Source organism: Pezoporus occidentalis, unplaced genomic scaffold (genome assembly GCF_034315485.1).
Source record: "Pezoporus occidentalis ecotype Australia unplaced genomic scaffold, CSIRO_AGI_Poc_V1 ctg38, whole genome shotgun sequence".
Lineage (NCBI taxonomy): Eukaryota > Metazoa > Chordata > Aves > Psittaciformes > Psittacidae > Pezoporus > Pezoporus occidentalis.
Window position 1 is genome coordinate 5,006,782 of NW_026915702.1, and position 21,876 is coordinate 5,028,657.

General features: G+C 37.2%; 1 protein-coding gene across 3 annotated transcripts in view; it reads right to left on the reverse strand.

Moving 5' to 3' along the window:
• Positions 1–21,876, reverse strand: part of LOC134170540 (guanine nucleotide-binding protein G(i) subunit alpha-1) — a 34,511-nt gene that overhangs the window by 3,011 nt on the left and 9,624 nt on the right. For all 3 annotated transcript variants that reach the window (XM_062631984.1, XM_062631983.1, XM_062631982.1), the window contains 5 exons: positions 10,277–10,319; positions 10,055–10,196; positions 5,572–5,729; positions 3,743–3,871; positions 282–411 (listed from right to left, as the gene is read on the reverse strand). In XM_062631984.1, the coding sequence (XP_062487968.1) occupies positions 282–411; positions 3,743–3,871; positions 5,572–5,729; positions 10,055–10,196; positions 10,277–10,319 (602 nt within the window). The remainder of the gene's footprint in view (positions 1–281; positions 412–3,742; positions 3,872–5,571; positions 5,730–10,054; positions 10,197–10,276; positions 10,320–21,876) is intronic.

The following is a 21,876-nucleotide window of genomic DNA, read 5'->3' on the forward strand; positions in this document are numbered from 1 at the left end:
TACTGATAACCTATCCTCCTGAATTTATGCATCCTTTAAAACAAGAAAGAGTGTGACTGGAAAGAATACTGTCTCAGTATTCCTTCTGAGAATATGAAGAAAGACTTTGAAACCTGAAAGCATGAATTTTATCACCATTTCTCTGAGACCTTTCACACAAACCCCATACATCTTACACAGCAGTAAAACTCTAGAAGATTTCTAGCTTTCCTTTCAAAACTTATTTAGTTTGAAAGAACCGAGGTTTATCCAAGAACATTCTTCAACATTACAGTACTTGCCATTTCCTCATCTTCAGCCAAGACCAAGTCATAATCACTTAATGCCACACAAAAAATAATTGCTGTAACACCCTCAAAACAATGAATCCATTTCTTCCGCTCTGATCTCTGGCCTCCAACATCAAACATTCTGCAAAACAGAAGTGCAAAGCAGAGAATGGACTTTAGAATTTCTAACTTTCTGAATGTTAACCAATAAAATCTGAAATTATCAGCTGTACACGTGATCACAATTTCTAAAAAGGCATTAAAACGCTTACGTTTATTACCATTTAATGTCTCAGTATGAAAAAAAAAAATCTATATAAAGCCTTAAAAAGCATTCCTGTACAACATTTTATAAAATATGAGAAAGGGTGAGATGAAAGCTAAACAAAACTACTTATTTACGATATTGTATTTAATAATTGATGGTAATCTATAAAAAGTAAAAACGCAGTTAGCTTTACTAAACATAAACTAGATGAAAGTGTTATTCAGCCTTTAGCCTGAATGAGTTAAAAACTTTAAAATATTGAGTTAAAAGGTACTGACCAACAGTGTAAGATTCATTACAAGCAGCATGGTGTCTAACAGTTGGAAATAGTGCAATACTAAGGAAGCTCGATACAAGTAACACTGTTATTCTAGTATTCTGAATGTAAATATATGAAATCTAATTTTCATTTTTTCAATCGTCTATTTTATATAGGACTTTTTTGAGAGACACATATTTTCAAAGTTCTCTTAAAAGACAAAACAAGCATCACATAATAAGAATAATTATTTTCCCTCTAAAATGCAGTTAAGGGGGTGGGGAAACTGAGGTCTGTGTGTGAAACTTGTTTCTTTTAAATTCTTAGCTTAGCAGGAAAGAAAACCTTTCTGAATGGTTTATCTGTAATTGAGCAAACTGAAAGCCTTATGCAAGGTCTTTTCATTAGCACCATGTATTTTCAAAAGCAAGTGTTGCCACAAGCGCTGAATTATGCTTCTTTAAACCTATTTAAGCAACAAACATCGTTCCAGTACCCATACAAAATGGGATACAGGCCAAAAGCACACCAGATATTTATGGTTGCTTTCAATTCTTTTCTTAAGATCATACAAGTTGTTTGTTCCAATCCTCATCCTAGCGAAAGACTTTGACATATATTTTTTTGAATCAGGGTGTTTACAAAAATATTATATATATCTGAAAAGCATCACAGATCACACACTTGTTAAATCTGACCTGTATTTTTGTTATCCCCCTTTCCTGTTTACCCTGGACTGTAAGACTATGTGGGGGCAGGCAGACAAAAAAAAAAAACTCCCAATGTTAAGTTAGTGTTCAACATGACTAGGTAAATTGCACTTGAAGAGGTTCAATTGCAGTTGTTATTTTTAGAAATCTTCAAGTGCTCTGAGGTGCAACACTTATTTCAAAACAAACACAGTAAAGACCCTTTGCCTTCCTATAAAAAATTATCAGAAACATCATAACCTCAAACGAGGTCTTCTACTTGTGTATGCTATTGTGTAAGTGACAATACTCATTGTCCAATTAATGTTCTACAATGGAATAATGCCACCTTAAAAACACTTTGAAGATGACTCCTGTTAGAATTCAGAAATGAAAAAAGGATTCCTCAGAAGTGTCCCTTACCTTCAGAGACATCTTTGAAGGGAAATCTCTGTCTGGATATCAGCCTATATACACGCAAGTCAGCCACCTACTCCTAATTAGTTCTCAAATATTAGTGATGGCTGTATCCATAGGAAGGCATTTTGTACTCGTATATCTTAATAATACCTTAAATCTTAGTTGTTACTTCCAGCAATTCTAACCCTAATGTCTTATAATTTTGTATTAAGACCTGAATTCATTAGGTTATCAGAAGAACATTTCTACAAAATAAGGTGTTCTTTGAAGGCAAAAGAAGTAAATAATCAGACTCAACTTCTGAAATAGTCTGTATAAAACATAATGAAGATGACTTGCAATTTGCATTTGAGATTGAATCAATAATCAAAGCTGGGCTAAGTGCTTCATAGAGAAGGTAGAAATGAGGCTCAACGTCAAAGAATCTAAACGCACACAGCAAAACAGGAAAGAAAAGATAATGAAAAACAACTCAAGTACACAATATTGCACAGCTAGTTGCTTATGTGTCCTCATATGGGTATAATCAAGCCTTTTATGCCTTTAGTTCATCTTAAAAGTTCTTTTCAATGTTATGCAAGAATATACGTCAAGCCCTTCCAATAACTCTACGTTATCACTATCTCCTAAAGCACCTAAAATTTAAGCACCTACTGTTCAGGTGTTTTACATGAGAGCCAAATACTTCCAAAGACCTGTCTTTAGTTTACACATTTTATAGAAGTGTAATCATGTGGTCCTTGTAATAGACTTTATAGGACTCTAATGATATGATCTTTTTAAGAGCCAAAAAAAAAAAATCAGTACGGGCTGGAAGTAGCCACCTGCATACAATCACTGAGTGTAAAAGAATTTAAACTCATCTACAATAGGGTTTGAACAAGAAACATTAGTTAAGTTAGTGAGAAAATTGATAGCTCCTCAGAATACTGAAGACCTCCCTTGAGGGTTGGCTAAGAAGTACTCTCAGGTTTGCAAGAGGTTCATTCCCATTTAACAGCTATTATTTTAAGGATTAATATGAATTTTGTATACTTAAACCCTAAAACAAGGAAGCAAAATATATTTCTACAGTCCAGATGGCCCTGAAGCATCCACGTTACAGTACTCGCTATGCATTTACATAAAAAAAAAATACTTTCCATTAAGATACCAAACAAATATACTGAATAGACATGACAACAGTCTCTGCACAATTTAAACGCAGATGCAATGTGAGTTTTACTGAATTTTCTTCCATTCTTCCTGATCAGGAAGAGGTAGGGTATTATTGCATTTAAACTATCCTATGCTTTTATCATGAATGTCTTTGGGCATAAAATGTTCAGATTTTTAACATTATTTTGTCGATCCCACAAAACAGGAGACATAAGTCATACTGAATTACTAAATAAGGTACTAAAGTACAACACATTTTAATTAAGTTCTCCAGGAAAATGTGTTTGCTCTTTCATACAACACCAGCAAATATTCATAAGCCTCCAACTCTCCAACTGAATTTAAAGGGACCAATCTGATAAATGAACAACTATTTAACATGGCAGAAAATTGAGCATTTTGAGATTTATTTACATATAAAATATCTTTACAAAAAGCTTCCAATACACCCAAAGCATTCATTATTTAATATCTGCACAGTTATTTCTGAGTAATTACAAGAGTTCCAATAATTCTGCACATCCCTTCAGAAAATTCAGCCAAGCATGTAGAATTTTTTCATAGGGAAAAAAAGGATGGGGGGTGTCCAAGTTGTAATTTAATAAATTTGTCTAACAACATCATTGTACTTTACAGAAAACCATAACAGACAGATGAACATGCAGCATGATTTACATACTTAAAATGAAGATCTTTGAATGTAAAGTGAGTTTCCACTATTCCTGTAGTTTTCACTCTAGTCCTGAGAACATCCTGTTGGGTTGGAATGTAGCTGGTTTGTGCTATCCTGTCCAAGTCATTCAAGTAACTGAAGGTAAAAATAAATACTGCTTTCAGTCATTCATAAAATAGCAACATAATTACAAAGAAGATCTAGGTCCATTCATTATATTGTGCTTGACTTACTTTATAAAATATCTTTGTCTGAGATAAGGCAAAAAACACAACACATACTTGCCCTGAATTTTCCAAGGTTTTTTGAAATTAGCTTTAGAGACAAAAAAGATATTTCATTCCAGAAGAAAACATATCCAACTGACTCCACTACGAAGAATTCTTCTTTTGAAATCCTAAAATGGTTCCTTTTGAAATACTAACACGGTTCCACTTGCACCAATGTTATTTGCACTCACTGGAAGAACACCTTCATTTTTGCAACATACTGATCTACAAGTTATTTTGAGTAACCAAAGCTCAAAATTACCCTGGACTTGGTAACAGGTATGAAAATAGTAACTCTGTATTTTAGCCAGAATTAATGTGTTTAAGAAAATGCTTAATACTTTAACTTTCTATGAATAATTTATAATTGCACACTTTTTATTTCATTTTAATTTCATTACCAAAATTCCTGCAAAGCAGCCCAACATTTCTAAAAGCCATACAAATCTTATTGTGCTTTTTCCATAGTAAATCAGGGAAGGCATTATGATGTTCTCAGACTGTAACCAGAAGTTTGCAATTTTAAGAATACAATTGTATGGCTGGAAGAACAGTCTTATGAAATTGGAGGCAGAGTTATCTAAGACAACAAAACAGAACCAAGGAGGTTACTAAGACAAAAGTGATACATATTAAAGAAAGTTTGTGCAAGTGGTATCTCTTAAGAGATCTGTCATCATGAGCTCAGCTTGTTGACATCTACCCTCTGTACCCTTAGAAGCACTTCAGCAAACAAGTAACAATCATGCTGAAAGTATCAGTATTATTTCAATACAATTTGATAACATTCCTATTCATCCAGCGTGTTTATTATGTTATAGTCTTCTCAGTTACCTACATGTTGGTTGTTTACATTATTCTAAAGAACCTTATTTTAAGGAAAGTGAAAATCAATTTCAAACACTACAAATTAATTTAGAATGATAAGGCTTTGAAAAATTGCCCTATGAGACCAGTATCACTGCTACACTGTTATTTACCCTGTTACCACTCTTCCTCTGGACTCTTTTCCTTCACTGACTTACCATTACTTGCTGCCATCACATCCTATTTCTCACACCCCTGATTCCTTAATATTTTACTTTTTCAGTGAAGTACCCTAGCATAGAAGACATCCTGATTGTTGCTTCTGCTCAACATGCTTCTAACAGACTGTTAATTAGTAAACAAAATGCAGCAATGTTGAACCACAGAAGAAACTACTATGAACATGACAGTAGTATCCTCACTAATACAGAATCACATCATGCAATCTAGTTTCCTGGACATGTTCAGATACCAAACAAGTATTTGAGTCATGTTTTTGTAATAAAAATGCTCTGAAAGTTATTTCTGTCTTCCTCAAGATGAAACTGATCAGGTCATGACTCATCGATAATTATACCGCATCTCTTCCTTTCCAATCTTGAAGCTTACTTGGAACATTTTGACCTAAGCAGACAGTATACTTCTGCAGATACTTCTAAGCTTTCTATTTATATGGGAGCAGAACTCCTCAAAAGATGACACTTCCTTTAGCTACTACTTACAAGATGAGGAGAATTCTGTCTGTCACATAGTACTTACTAAGCAGCAGAGTCATTAAGCTGGTATTCTCTAGATCTGTTGAAGCAAGCTTGAACTCCACTATCTTTCCACAGTCTTTTGATGACTCCAGCAAGCTCTGAAGTCATAAATCCTTCTTCTGCTGCTCCAGCTAACACAAAGAGTTGACGAGCATCATCCTTTAGGATGTAAACAGAAAGTGGAGACACAAACACTGAGAAATATAACAAGTATTATCACTTAAGAAATACATTCAGCACATTAATTATTCTCTTAACCTGGTAAATGTGAATGTAACCAAACAAAAAAAAACTTGAAGGAAAACAATTGGGTTTAGTGCTCTACATAGGGTATTAATTCCCACATTTTTCAACAGAAAGACTAATAAATTTAATTTCTCATTAGCTGATAAAGCTTCTGATCTGTTTATAACTGGAATTATGCTTTTATAAACAGAAGTAGTAACATTTTGTGCTTAAGTCTAAAGGAACCTTATTTGCTTACCAAATATCACAAACTGAACAGAACGGTTACAATGCACACTAGAACATTCAGTAATGCAGATGTATATTGATTGACTGAAGAAAACACATTATTCACTTAAGTTTCAAAAACCGACTTTGTCTAAAAGTAACAAATGACCATTTTTTTTAACAAATCTTGCATCAGGAAATAGAAAATTATTTTTTAAAACCTTTCTAGATAAATCAGTTACAAATATCCATTACTGTAATTGTTCTACAAAGATGCAGTTTTCTCAGTAATGCAATATCAAAGAAACGTTAAGATTCTTGAAAGAGCAAATGCTGGATTTGAAGACTACATATAAGGGCTGCCTTTGAGAGTGAGGCTAATGGAGTACAGGATGTCAATTAATCAGTTTCCTTTAACAGAATTTGACCGGTTGGCTACCTTCATCCAATTCTGAGTGAGGAAGGAAACTTTAAAATGTTAGCTCTGTAAGGCACTGGAAAAAAGAAGATAGCACATGGTAGGGGAAAGTGAGCCATACACATTAGCACTCTATTGTGGGTAGCTACCTGACCTTGGTTATTAGTTCAACATGACCTAATGTCAAGGTATGTCAGGCAGAAAAATCAGCGTATCTGTGGCTACTACTCCCACAGCACATACTGTTTGTCCAATGATTACGAGAACACATGACACTGGAAAGCGGGAAGGAGAAAAGAGACTTGGGCACATCAGCCAGGAACTGAAAGTATTTCAGTAAAGAGGAGGATTTTAGAAAGCAACATGTCAGGTTATTCTCATAAACAGTAAGTGAAAAATACAGAGGCAAATTTGTAGAAAAATCCAGTTCTGTCACCTTTGCTGTTCAACCAATAGGCTGGTGGGGAAAACCAAACCAAATATTTCAGGCTAAGCACAGGAAGTAGTGATTGTTCTAAAGATACCATCTGCTGTAAACTTAAATAATCAAAGATCAGGAGAGCGAAATTGTTTACAAATGGATTCGGTAACACTGATATTCACAGCCTGAAAACAAAGAGCTTACATACAGTCAGTCAACTCAAGGCAAACTTGAAGAGATTTTTACATACATAGTTATACATATGATATACATATACATATATCAGATATCTGATATATATCATTCTATGATATAGCTGAAAGTCTTTTGAAAGCTAGAGTAGTTACAAATCTAAACCCAAGCATTTGTCAAACAAATTAACAGAATACTAATTACTGTACATGCACAGAACAAATTGTGGACAACTGAAAATTCAATGGGTTGCACTAATAATTATATAAAAAAAGCCCAGAGCAGTAAAGATCAAAGGGCTGGATAGTCAGATCTCACAGAATGTCACGTGAGCAATATGCCTGCACAAAAGAAACCTGAATGACAATTCTGCTTCTGAGTACTGTTTGTGGATGCAAATACCAAGGACCTAAAACTCACAGAAGGCAGCAGATCTTGAAGAAGAGCCAATATATTAAGATACATGATGGAAACAGCTTAGAAACTAACAGTCAATTTTGTCATGAATGATTACACCATTTTATACCTAACATGGTCTGACTTTTCAAACACTCCAAATTTATTCTGTTTCAAACAGCTCTCAAATGGGACAAGGTGAGGGAGGTGAAGGGTGGTGGTGGAACAAGAAAACCAATTTCAGCCCAAATATTAACATACAAAGTGGTCTCTATTACCCCTTTCTAAGTATGAACAGTACTACAAGACACAAGTTCATATGCACTGATCCAAGTCCTATTTTCATTATTAATGAATGCTAGATACTTTCTTTTAATTATACTGGAATGGGGTAGCTTTCTCCCTGCATATCATCATTTTTATACCAGATTTCATAAATAAGATTACATAAAGTAATTTAACCATCTCTAGCTCATTACAGCAAATTTCACATTCAGAAAATAGTCTTTATTCCTTTAAAGTACATTCACTAATTGTCTCTCAAAACAGAGTTTCTACTTCAGTACTGAAACATCCTGTAGGACAAAAGAAAATGTACCAATCTTGAGATGGACCATTACTGAAGCTGCTGGTGTAATCTGTGCTCTCTCGATTCAAGAGCTTTAAAAAAGAAAACGTTAAACTCACTGCTTTCCCTTCAGTCTTATGACAGAATTAAGAGTGTATGATTTTCCAAACAAACTCAGCCCATTTAGAATAAAACCCTCAGAAATGTACAGAAAGAAGTCTGAATGTAATGGTTTTCATCAGGAATTGCAATTCTGAGTTTGTTTTTCTGGTTCGTTTCTTTTTCCTCAAAATAAAAAGGATAAAATTGTAACAAAATAACATTTAAACAGCTACATTGTAATAATCGAGTATACATACTTTTTTTTTTTTTAAGCAAGACTGATGTGTAACTCATGCTCTGAATTCCTTTTTCCATTTCTGACACTGCAATTGATGGTCCACAGCAGTGTTGCTCTGAAAAAAGAATTTGGACCACCAAGCCCTGCCTAAGTGCAAACGGATGGACAGCTATTTTAAGATTAGCCCTGACAAGTTTGCCTCATCATTTACATAGCTCTCTGAAGTTGAGAAACTCAAGATGACTTCAAATTGATATCATGCATAAAATAGCCCTCAAAATCTTCTTGTCATTTTATCTGCTAACACCGTTTTCTCTTTCTATGTATTTAGTAACGTAAGTCTACCATCTGCCTCTTTCCAACATTAACTGCCAGACTCCCGAGAGGACTTCATTGCGCAAATACTGAAGTAACATGCAATAAGATACTGTTGCTGCCCTAGAAAACTTTAGTCTTAAGGAACGACACCAGCAAACACGAGAATAATGTACAGACGGATAGCCAATGAAAACAAAGCTTCTATTAGTTGTGTTTACAACTGAAGAGGTGTCACGTAGAATTAGATTAAATTTAGACTTCATATACAATTTTATGACCCACTTTACGTAAACTTATGAATGTTTGTCTTCTTTTAACAACCATACATAATGCATTTCACAAAGTCACTGAAGACATACACTAGTATTATAGTGCTAGGCTAGTTCCCACTTCAGAAAGTGAGCATTCCATATTCCAACATTAATTTCTATGCAGAGAAAATGAAAATACACATCCTGAACTCAGTTTCAGTGCAATGCAGACTAATAGCTTTGATGATGAATTTCAGCACTGTGGCACAGAGTGTATTCCTGCAACCAGAGGATATGCAAAACCACTTAAGCTCAGCATTTTAAAGAGATTCAGATCATCTAACCTCCCCACCAGACATGGACGTAATCAGGGTCACCACAAGTAAAATTATAGGGTTAGGACTGGAGAAAGAGTAAGCCTTAAAAGAATCAATTATACAGACTGCCTTTAATAGCTGGAATGGCAAACAGACTCAGAGGCTTGTGCATGGAACATTAGATGAAATAAGATGGAGAAGGAGCAGAAAAGCTTAGAAAAGGTCTATTCCTTGGGGGAAAGCATCAATCCTTAACATGATATAAAAAACTGGGATACCAGCAGCAGAGTTATGCCCATGTAAAATACAGTCCTCTACACTGGAGATTAGTATGAAACAGGATTAAGCTCAGAGGCTGAAAATGTTTCAGGCATTGCTGTGCCTATCACCTAATAGAGAAATGCAGACAGCAGGTAGATACCTACCTATTTACGCTGTTTTAAAGCAACATGAAGATGTCTAACTGAAATACTTACAGAACATAATAGGCCACAAGTCCATACAAGTAAAGCGACCTAAGCGCATAGTTTAATGTTTTTCAAAACCTCCCTAAGACTCAGTTCTCCAAATTTAGGTAGAATTTGGAGAATTGTATCTAAACAAACAGCTGTTGTGAATGAGCCCAGTGTTGACTGCTGTGTAGGTCACCTTGACATGTAAAGACCAATGACATTTAGTTTTCAATTAAACTTTTTAGCCTATAAAGATTTTTTGATATCTTGAGATTTTTTTGGGGAAACACTAACAGACAAAAATTGAAAATGAATGGATATTTCAGCTGTGTATCTGTGTGCGTACTTCAATACTTACAGCCCTGCCTGGATCACCAAAGTCTATCTTCAACCTCCCCATTGCTCTAATGATAGCAATAATGGACTGAATGGTGTTACTGTAGACAACAGCTTTGTACTGTTTACATTCTTCTTCTGAATAACCAGCTTCATGGATAATCCTATGAAGGGAGAAAAAAACATAAATTCTCTATTCAAATAAACAAAATATTTCTCTAGGATAGTATTTCACCATACTTACTTCATTTGTTTGACAATTGTGCTTTTTCCTGATTCACCAGCTCCTGAAAAATAAATGTGTGAAAATTGACTAGACTTTTAGTGATCTTTGAAAATACATTTAGTCTCTATACTTAAAATACATAACCAATATAAAAAACTTCAATAATTAAAAGTACATTTGCTAAAAATGAATTTTTAATATCAAAATGTGTCGAGTCAAAATTAAGACACTCTAAGAACAAATCATTCAGTTCTAAAAAGTTTTTGCTTGCCTTTTTACAGACGTGAACATATTCTTTACACAGTCTGCCAGGTGTTTCTAATGCAAACAGGTATCAACTGTTCAACTTCAAAAGAGTTTAAAGCTCAATTCCTCAAAGAACCTTTTAAATCAACACCTCACCAAAAAACCTCCTTTATAAGTACTTCAAATTGCATTAATGGTCTTCAGTATTGCAAATGAGCAGCTTCAAACTCTCCACGGTTCTAGTCCTTGTGACAATCTTTTGGTCCTTGCAAGAATAAACCAGCTCCTTTTTGTTGGAACAGATTGCAAGGGGTTTGCCAAATGTGCTAATACCATCTTCAATGTTTCAGAAAAGTGATAAAAAAGGCAAACTACGTTAAAATATGAAGCTTACAAAAAAAAATTAGCATGTATAAGAGCACATATGACAAAACTGGCATTTTTGCTGCCTCAACCACCTTAGTTTACTTTACCTAGACTTACCTCTGCTTCTTTCTCTGAAAGAACCTTTCAACTCTTAAGAGGTTTGATCTAATCCCTTTAAACAGCACACTCCCAGTTTGTGTGTGACTTCTGCTGTATCCTCCCTCCTACATTTCCTCTTTCTCAACATGGTTTTGCAGAAGTGAGAAGTCTATGGTGTTTCCAATGTAAAAGTATCACCAATTGCAATAAAATCAAATAAAAATCTCTTATTCAGAGGCCACTGTGACCACAGGAACCCACTGATAAAGGCTGTATTTATTCATCTTCAAAAACGGGGCAAAAAGGGGAATCTGAAGCATTACGAGAGAGTCAGCCTCACCCCAATCCTCAGACTAAGTATTCAGCAAAAACTCTTGGAAGCAATTTCCAGGTACATGATTGAGAACTGCCAGGATGGCTTTATGAAGTGCAAATTGCACCTAACTTGGTAGCTTTTTGTGAGGAAACAGCTGGTTTGGGGGATGGAGGACACCAGTGGATGTGATTTACTTTGACTCTAATAAGGCTTTCAATGCCACCTCCCACAGCATTCTAGCACCAAATTTGATAAATATCAACTTCAGGGTGTCTGAAAATCTGCCAGATTTAAAGGCTTGTGGTCAACAGTTTAAAACTTACCTGGAAGCAACTCAAATGAGGCAACCTTCAGGAGACTACACTGGGATATTAGAGCTTAAGACAGAATCGTTAGGGTTGGAAAGGACCTTAAGATCATCTAGTTCCAACCCCCCTGCCATGGGCAGGGACACCTCACACTAAACCAGTCCCTCCAACCTGGCCTTGAACACCGCCAGGAATGGAGCATTCACAGCCTCCCTGGGCAACCCATTCCAGTGCCTCACCACCCATACATAAAGAACTTCCCCTTATATCCAGATACTAAGGAAGGCTACAGTCTCTAATGAAAAGTCCCTCCCCAGCACTCTTAGAGGCCCCTTCAGATACTGGAAAGCTGCTATGAGGTCTCCATGCAGCCTTCTCTTCTCCAGGATGAACAGCCCCAACTTTCTCAGCCTATCTTTATACAAGAGGTGCTCCAGTCCCCTGATCATCCTCGTGGCCTCCTCTGGACTTGTTCCAACAGTTCCATGTCCTTTTTATGTTGAGGACACCAGAACTGCACACAATACTCCAGGTGAGGTCTCACGAGAGCAGAGTAGAAGGGCAGGATCACCTCCTTCGACCTGCTGGTCACGCTCCTTTTGATGCAGCCCAGGATACGGTTGGCTTTCTGGGCTGCGAGTGCACACTGAAGCCAGCTCATGTTAAGTTTCTCATCAACCAACACCCCCAAGTGCTTCTCCACAGGGCAGCTCTGAAACTCTTCTCTGCCCAACCTGTAGCTGTGCCTGGGATTGCTCCCACCCAGGTGTCAGACCTTGCACTTGGCATGGTTAAACTTCATGAGGTTCACATCAGCCCACCTCACAAGTGTGTTGAGGTCCCTCTGGATGGCATTCCTTCCCTCCAGCGTATCAACCAAACCACACAGCTTGGTGTCATTGGCAAACTTGCTGAGGGCGCACTCAATCCCACTGTCCATGTCACCAACAAAGATGTTGAACAAGACCGTTCCCAACACCGATCCCTGAGGGACACCACTCGTTACTGGTCTCCAGCTGGACATTGAGCCATTGACCACAACTCAGTGGTCCATATATCAAATTGATGTCTCTCCAATTTAGAGACGAGGATGTCATGCAGGACAGTGTTGAATGCTCTGCCCAATCTTCATCAATGTTCTGAAAGCCAGGATAGCATGCACCCACATCAGGTCTGAAGGTGACATCAGCCTGAGAGGCCAGGAAGTGCTCTCCAACATTGGTCTCCAATGTTGGAGAATAAAGGTGCTATCGAGAGGGTCCTCAAGAACCTAGAGGCCTGAACTGACAGAAATCTGATGACAGTGAACAGAAACAAATGTGAGGTCCTGCAAGTGGCACAGAATAACCCATGCAACAATACACACTTGGGGCTAAGTTAGGAAACAACCTTGCAGAAAACAGCTGTGGGGATCAACAACCTGAACAGTGAGTAGTTAGCCCTTGTGGCAATGAAGGTCAACCACATACAGGGCTGGTGCACTAGGACGAAGTTAACTTTCCTCACAGCAACCCATATGGTTCAGTACTTTGGATCTGTGGCTAAACCAGTGTTAGCAAGATACTAGTGCTGTTGCTACTGCTGAAAAGTGCATGCACATTATCAAGGCTTTATCTCTTTTCCACCCTGTCCCCACCCCTAGTGAGAAGGCTGCAGGTTGACAAGAGGATAAGACAACTGACCCAAGCTGACCGAACTGAAATTCCATACCATATCATGCCATGGTCCGCAGTAAAAGTTCATGGAAAGGAGGAAAGGGGACATTTCTGGTTTTGGTATTTGGTATAACTTTTGGAAGGGTGATTATGAAGAGTCTAAAGCACTAGAGCACCCAAGTCTTATGGGGAGTGGCTGAGGGAACTGGAGAAAAGGAGGCTGAGGGAAGACCTTATCACTCTCTACAGCTACCTGAAAGGAGGCTGTACTGAGGTGGGTGTCTTCTCCCAAGTAACAAGTGACAGGACAAGAGGAAATGGCCTCAAGTTGTGCCATGGAAGGTTTAGGTTGAACATTAGGAAAAATTTCTTCACTGCAAGCACTTGAACATGCTTCTCAGGGAAGCAATTAAGTCACCATCCCTGGATGTATTTAAAGGCATGTAAATGTCATGCTCCCAGACATGGTTTAGCAGTGGACTTGGCAGTCCTGGGCTAACAATTGGACTTTATGATCTTAAAGGTCTTTTCTAACTTAAATGATTCTGTGATGCATTGCATACACGCCGAGGCCCTGCTTTTCAGGAGGTGGCCAAACATGTGCCTCCCATCAAGAAGGAAAGAATTAATTCTTCTCTTTGCTTGCCTGTGTGAGCTTTTGCTTTTCCTATTATAGAATCACAGAATCATAGAATAGTTAGGGTTGGAAAGGACCTTAAGATCAGCTAGTTCCAACCCCCTGCCATGGGCAGGGACACCTCACACTAGACCATGTCACCCAAGGCTCTGTCCAACCTGGCCTTGAACACTGCCAGGGATGGAGCATTCACAACCTCCCTGGGCAACCTATTCCAGTGCCTCACCACCCTAACAGGAAAGAAGTTCCTCCTTATATCCAATCTAACCTTCCCCCATTTAAGTTTGAACCCATTACCCCTTGTCCTATCACTACAGTCCCTAATGAAGAGTCCCTCCCCAGCATTCCTATAGGCCCACTTCAGATACTGGAAGGCTGCTACGAGGTCTCCACACAGCCTTCTCTTCTCCAGGCTGAGCAGTCATTATCTTGATTCACAGGTCTTTTTGCTTCCTTCTGTTTCCTCCTTATCCTTAGGGACAGGAGAGTAACCAAGTAGCTCTGTGGGTTGTTGGGTTGTTTAGTCTGAATAAACCCTGGCCAACTGCAATGCTGCAGTCAGCAAGTCAAAAGAAGCTGCTATTCCCCAGCAGTTAGCATTCATGATGCTGTATCCGAGTTCCAGGTACTGTTTCCCCCTCCTCAAGCATCCAGTAAATAAGGAATTGATAAAACTATACAAAAAACAGTGGAAGATGTCTTAGTTGATTAGGGAGCTGGTGCACAAGGCATACATAGAAAAACTGCACAGAACTGGGCTATGTAATCCTGGAAAGACTACTGGTGCGTGGGGTGGGGCTGTGCGCTGGTGAGGTGGGGTATGTGTCCAATTGCTGTCCTCCCCATAAAACCCACTTAAGACAGCTGAAGACAGAAGCAAAATCTCAGAGGTACACAACAAAAAGAAGCAAGGCAATCAAGAAGCTGCAGCACAAGCAGTTTCCCAAAGATATAAGAGGGGACCTATCTGCATGGAAGAGGCTAAGCACTAGAACCAACTGCACATAGAGGAAGCAGAAATACAGCCTTGGAGATCTTCAAGATTTAATTGCACAAGGCTCTGAGCAACCTTATCTATTCTGATGTTAGCCTGGCTTTGAGCCAAGGGTCGAGCTAGATGCCCTCTAAAGGTTCCTTCCAACTTAAAATATTATTTCATACCAGTATAGCAGATTATTTCTATAATTTGTCTATTGTAAAGCAATGTCTTTGGGATAGTCTTCAAACCAAACACGTATCTTCATGACAGGCTCAAGCAAATTCAAAACCAGCTGCCAATAGTTGTCTCACCTCCTCCCCAATACTGCTACTGTGATGTGACGACACTTCTAATGATGACTACTTTCCTTACTCCAACACACAGCAGAATGAGTGTCAGCAGCAACAGGAGCTAGCATGCTGCAGAGTTAACTAGCTAAGAAATAAAGTAGGCCTGTCAACAAAGATTGCTTTATGCCATCCTTAGCTAATGTCCAAGTAAAAGACCTTTTATCAACCTGCAAGTTTCTTCAAAAAGTAGCAATAGTTCTCAGACTCTGAGCTGCCATCAGAGCTCAGTATCAATATATTATTATAAATAGAAAACAAAGACATCAGTACAAAAGTCATTTGTTATTGTGACACCAGAAGCATCTGTAAACCCAGCTAAGACATCATCTGTAAAAACATAATTATGGACTTAAGCATAAACAGGTGGCAAAAGTTCAAAGATTAGCTTTATTAATGAAATTACTGTAATTTGCTTTGGGTTAATATTTTTATTCAAACAATTTGCAGAAAGTATATACCCCTGCATTTGACAGAAATCTTTAAGAAATATTACAGCATTTGATTTATATAACCTCGTGAAGTACTCTTTCTGCTAAAAATTTGCCATATTTGGCTAACCAAGCATGTCAGCATCAGGGCTAGTCACAGTATCAAAATTTAATTATTTGTAATAATCTTTCTGCTGTTTTTTGGAGTCAGGTGTGTTTCTCTATGTCATTAGGATTCACATGTAACAAATACCTAGAACTCTCACAAAAGCCATTTCAGTAATATAACCACAAACACATAATAAGAAAGAAAAAAACCTAAGTAATTTATTACGGAGTACCTAACATCAACAGTGAGTTCCTGGAAGGTGCACTCCCCTATTTTATTTAATGGAAAATAGAAACAGCATGCTCAGGTTGGTTTTTTTCTTCAACTGCATGATAAAAAGCCTGCAGCTTGCCCAACAGTCTTTGCTTTAGTAAGAAAATTACACCTTACTGTCCCATTCTAAAAGGAGATTCACCCTTTTTGCACTCCTAAATGCAGAACGCAGCCAGGTTATCTGATGGATGCACTTGTAAAACTTCCTCCTTTATCTCAGCATGAATAAGTTGTCCATGGAGCAAAATGAGAACTAATTCTGTTTTAGAAAGTTTTAAACAGGAACACCAGTATCAAGATTTCATGTGACAGCTGCATATAAAATGCCAGAGCTATCTGTACTGTCACAACCAAACCCCACCCAAATTTAGACAGACTTGATTATATATTCCTCAATCATCTAGTAAAGGATGCTATTTATTGCCTACTACTCAAGTGTGATACTTTATTTCAGCTTCACTACTGCCAGTCATTTGAACAGTCTTATTGGCTCAGTTACTATTTATGTCTAGCATAAATATTAATAAAAAGACTACAGTTCTGCTCAGACTAGAAAAATAGCAGTGTGTCAGATCTGAATTTTAAAGAATGGTGGTTATTTTTTGTTTGCTTAGTTTTAAATGACAGGCTAAGCTAACTGTCTGGGGATCACTGACAAAAGAAAGTTTTAATAAGTGATGGGTGTTTTCATTTCTTGCACATTTTGTGCCCTTTTCACACTCCTCAAAGGAAAAAAAAAAAAAAAAAGAAGCAACGCATCCTATGAAAATCCAATTTAAAACTTTTATTCACACAGTTCAGTAGTAACGTAACTTCGGCTAAGTCTCACACTCTTACTACATCTCCTTGCCAGAAAGCAGGTAGATTCTTATGCTTCATTAGGCAGACTGGTGAAGTGTGGAAGCAAAGCATGTGCAACTTGAGACAATTTAACACAGCAAGCAGCAGAACCGTGTTTTACCCCAAATTCTACTATAATCTGAAGGTCTTCTGCCTCAAAGTTTAGTAATCAAGATCTGCCCTCACCTGTCAATAGTTCCACAGCTAGTACTGGTGCTTTTATACCTAGCATATAAACCCAGGCCTATGACTAACCCTGCTGCACCATCCATGGCACAGTTGATCTGAAGCTCAGCTAAATAGTAGGACTACATCTGTATTATAACTTTTATTTCAAAGCCAACTTTCACCTTTGGAAATAGAAAAATCTAAGCATCTTCATGTTCAAATAACCAAAAGACCATTTAACAGATCAATTTCACATATAGTACTCTGAAGGAACTGAGTTGAGCTAGCAAAGCTCCAATAAATTTTAAGAAACAAGTAAAGCAGTATTTGATTTTCAAAGCTGCTATTTAGCCAGTTACACAAGATCTTACTAAAAAGTACTAAAAAGATAGACTCAGTTGGACTCCATCTTAAGGGTCTGTTCCAACCTAAACGATTCTATGATCCTATGACTCACTACTGTGAAATTGTAACAAACATCATTTTGGACAGATTCTATATCCTTCTACTTTCCAAATAGAGAGGTCTGTGTTTACAAAGAATAAGTATTTTGCAATTTAATTAAACAGGTCAGCAAAAATGTTACTTTAAACTCCTCATAGCATCTCATGATTTTTATCCCACACACTGCCTACATAGCAAGCATTCCAGAACTACAAATTTCTAGAACAAATGTTTTCCGCACCCAAGCACAGAAGCTGGTGTTTGTAAACGCTGAGATCCTAATAGCAATATTTCTAACTTGTGAAGGATTTACTACCTACTTGCTGAAGAAGCTAATCAAATACCAACATAAAATGCAATGCACACTTCCAAGTTCACAGGATTCCCCCTTTAGATGAAACCAACTGTCAAGTACTGCAATTCCCAATAGCACAAATACACTCCATGAAACACAACAAAAAAATTGTAGACTAAATTTCTGGGAAGAAAAAAAAAACAACCACCACAAACAAAACCAACAAAAACAAACCCCTCGAACAGGCTCTGACTTTAAATGACCAACTCAGACAAAGGACAGAACCCACTAAGAATAGTCTTGTATGCTGTCAGCAGAGAGTTCAAGTGTGGACAAGAGTAACTATTATAAAACTTTCAATGGATGCTTGTCAGCTTTTCAGACTGTTAAACAGGAGACTTACACCAAATTAACATACAAAGACACAGGCAAAACTTAAAACACAGATTTGTAAATTGTTGGCTTCATCTACTGTAAAGGCCTTTCCTCACAACAGTCCTATCCAGTCTTCTGTCAGATGTTAGTATTTCCCAGTTGAAGGCAAGGGATGAATGGTGCCTGTTCCTTCAGCTGCTGCTGGTCACAGCACAAGCTAAATATCCCATGATTTTTACTGTTTCTGCCATGGGGCCAGCAATCTTTTACAAAAGCACATGGCAAGCATACAGTTTGGAAGTATAATCTCTTAAATTTAACACCTCATGACACATTAGCAGACATGAGACAAATCAGAATTCAAGCTGCTAATCGTTGTTACTATACTGTAGGTCCCTTCCAATCTCTAGCATACCGTGATACTCAAAATACATCAATACTAGTACAAGAAACCCACATTGAAAACTTGTTGCTACACATCCACTAGACAGGCTGGCCACGAAACAAAACACTCCCTGACACCAGCACCTACACTGCGCTACCCTGCAAATTAGTTTTTGTTTTGTGTTCCCACTCTCCCTTTTTGAAGCCACCCAGAAGTTACAGTACTTGTCAACCATCATCCTGTATTCTTCTAATTCTAGGGCAGCTGCTGCCACTGACAAAGTTCATGTTCCTTTTCCCCCTCCCAACCGTTTTCATACAGTCAACCAAAGGTTGACAGTACTCAATTCTTAGAAGGTGGCATTAGTCTTGGACATTAGTCCATAACTACTGGAATTTGAATAGACCAGGAAACTTTGAATGAGTTAAAAAGAAAGCTGTCTGAACACTATGGTGGAAGAAAATACCTCATGCAGTAACAAAGTGTGAATCCCAATTACATCACTGGTTGAAACCATAGGAGTGACAGATTCTAAAATTATGACAATGACACAGATAAAAGATCTGGGCTAATTCTCAAGATTTCAGTTGCTGCACACTGACTTAGTTCTCCAGGAGAAGCACCGTTTAAACTTGTAAGCTGCTGTCCCTTTTGAAAGTTCCCTATCAAATCAAGAATTAATTACAAAAAGTTATTTATTTCCTAGGTCTTCAGTATCGCTCTTAGTACATGTTTGAAATCAATAGCACACAACAAAATAATTATATATAAATCATTAAATAAAATTGTTAACATTAAACATTACCTCACAGGAGCAATTGCTTATTAACTAATGTTAGTGTCCTGTGTATTTGTTCAGGTCTACACATGCAACAAACTGCTTTGAGTTTTTTAGATATCCAAGTCATTACTATATTAAACACATAAGCAAGGGATAACAACTGTATTAATTAGTTTAGTACTGAAACAAAGTGTCAGTTTATATTCAGTATAAGCTCTGAATTCAATGAATTCTAAAAACAAAGTTTATGGTGAAACAAGCAGAGCACATGCTCTACTTTGCAGAACTTAAGGTAACTTAGGTTTAAGGTAACTTTTATTCACTTCTTTTTAAGTATGAATTAAGTTTCCAGCTATTTTAAATATCCTATTAGTGCCTAGTATCTTTTTATGACAAAAGTTATAAACTTTTTTTTTGAAATCTTTTTGCTTAGAATTTGATGCATGTGATAAGCAGACACCTAATTTTGCCATGTGCAATTTTATGTGCAAAACACTTCACTGCCTGCAGCTTTTGAATACAAATTACAACTCATCAAAACTGTTCTTCTCTATATATTCTGCAATTGTTTGAAATTACTGTTTGTACAACTACTGCTATGTAGTAGGACCTTTTTATCATTACGTGCACCACTTACACCATAACCATGCTATGGACTCAGTATCTCACTATGAAGAAAGAGCAAAAGTACAATCCCCCAGAAACTGTGAAACATTCAGAATGAAATTTGGTACCTTGGAATTCAATCTACTTTAAAAACACTTATCTGTTGAAAAAGAAGACCTCTCAAAAAAACAGTATCATTCCCTTACAATGGGACAGTGCCATTGTACTTTAAAACCTGAAGCATTTCCTTAAATTAAGATGCAGACATAGTTTCATTTATGCAAAGTGCCAAACCCAGCAAGACCATGACAAGCTGAGACTTGAAACTTTGGATATAAATTTATTTCTTATGCCATAAATTAAGTAAGGGAATGGATGTGTATTTAGAAATGAAAACCACATAGTAGTCATGCTGGCTGCCTGGTAACTATATGCTATACCACCAGTAGCTAAAATATTTGTGGCTCTAGATTTACCAAACATGTCAATGCTGACAGCAGCTTGTAAGATTATCAGTTGATTACTTAAATGCCTCAAAGACCAGCCTCCACACTACCATACTCTAAAAGATATGTGAATCTCCTCAAAATTCCAAGTCCAGAAACTTGTCAGTGTCATTAATAGCAACTAACTGATGTTTTCTTCAAAATTAAAATAAGATTTAAATTTGCTACTTAAAAAAAAGAGTGGTTATCTTCTTTCATACATGAGTTTGAGTGGATATTTTATGTGACCACGCTACACAACATAAATGCCAAGGGCTCCAACAGTAAGAAGCATCTCCTTTGCTCTTGCAAAGTTTACCAAGACAAGTTACTGTCAATTTCTGCCAACAGGGTAGAGCATGCCTCATCCAGATCTCTAAATACACATCCAGTAAACCTCAAGAAATTTACAGTGCCCTGACATTTTTCTTGACAGTGTTGTTAGCCTTCATGAGCTTTTACTGTTCACTGAGCTATAAATATGATGTGCAAAGATGGCAGGTTCAGTGACTGAGAAGCCAGAAAGAACTTCTATTACTAAGCAGACAATCACAAAGATACTTCACTAAAAACTCAAACAATGCTCAAGAGGCATACTTCATGCAGGTGGGGAGATGCAACAAAAGAACGGAGAATTCACAGCATATTTTCATCTCAGGCTCCACTTGTAATTCAGAACAACAGTACTGTTGTATCATCTACAATTATGACAGATCTGACTGCCCCTGCTACCTCATATTACTATGTAACTGTCCAAAAAGTTGGTAAAATCAGACAGCAAAGTGCACACATCCTGTCAAAGCAGGAAAAAGATCTCGTGTAGATCCCAAATAATTTTATTCAAAGCTCTACTTGCCATGTAACACCAAGGCATTATTCACAAATAAGACGAATGGGTACTGTCAACGTTTAAATGAAGGCAAATGCAGTTATACTAAAGGTGAGCCCATTACTGCAAAAGTAAGGCAATAAGCTTTGGTTCACAAATTCTCAGTCTTCATCCACAACTAACTCAGTGCATTTCATCTTGTAGCTTGAGGACTAAAATCCTCAAAAATAAGGAGAATAAGCATACTGGTTTTGACTTAAATTCACTACAGAAGTCTCCACCTCCACCAAAAAATGGTAAGGACTTACAAAGTGACATAGACTAATACGTGAAATAAAAACCTAGCTAACAAAACTGATCCTTTCAAAAAACATTTTCAGAACTCTTAACTCATGAATCTGCTTTCCTGGTTCAGATACATATATACTCAATCATATCATTTTGTTAGATACATTTTCCACACAAGGCTACCCACAAGTAGAGTATTATTTATAGTTAACAGCACTAAAACAGAAATCTGCCTTTTCTTTGTTGCTGTTGTTTAAACAGACTTTATATTTAATTGTTCTCAAACCGAGAAAGCTTTGACATATATAAAAACTTCAACATGTCCAACCAGGCAGTTTCACTAAAAAAAAGCCCAA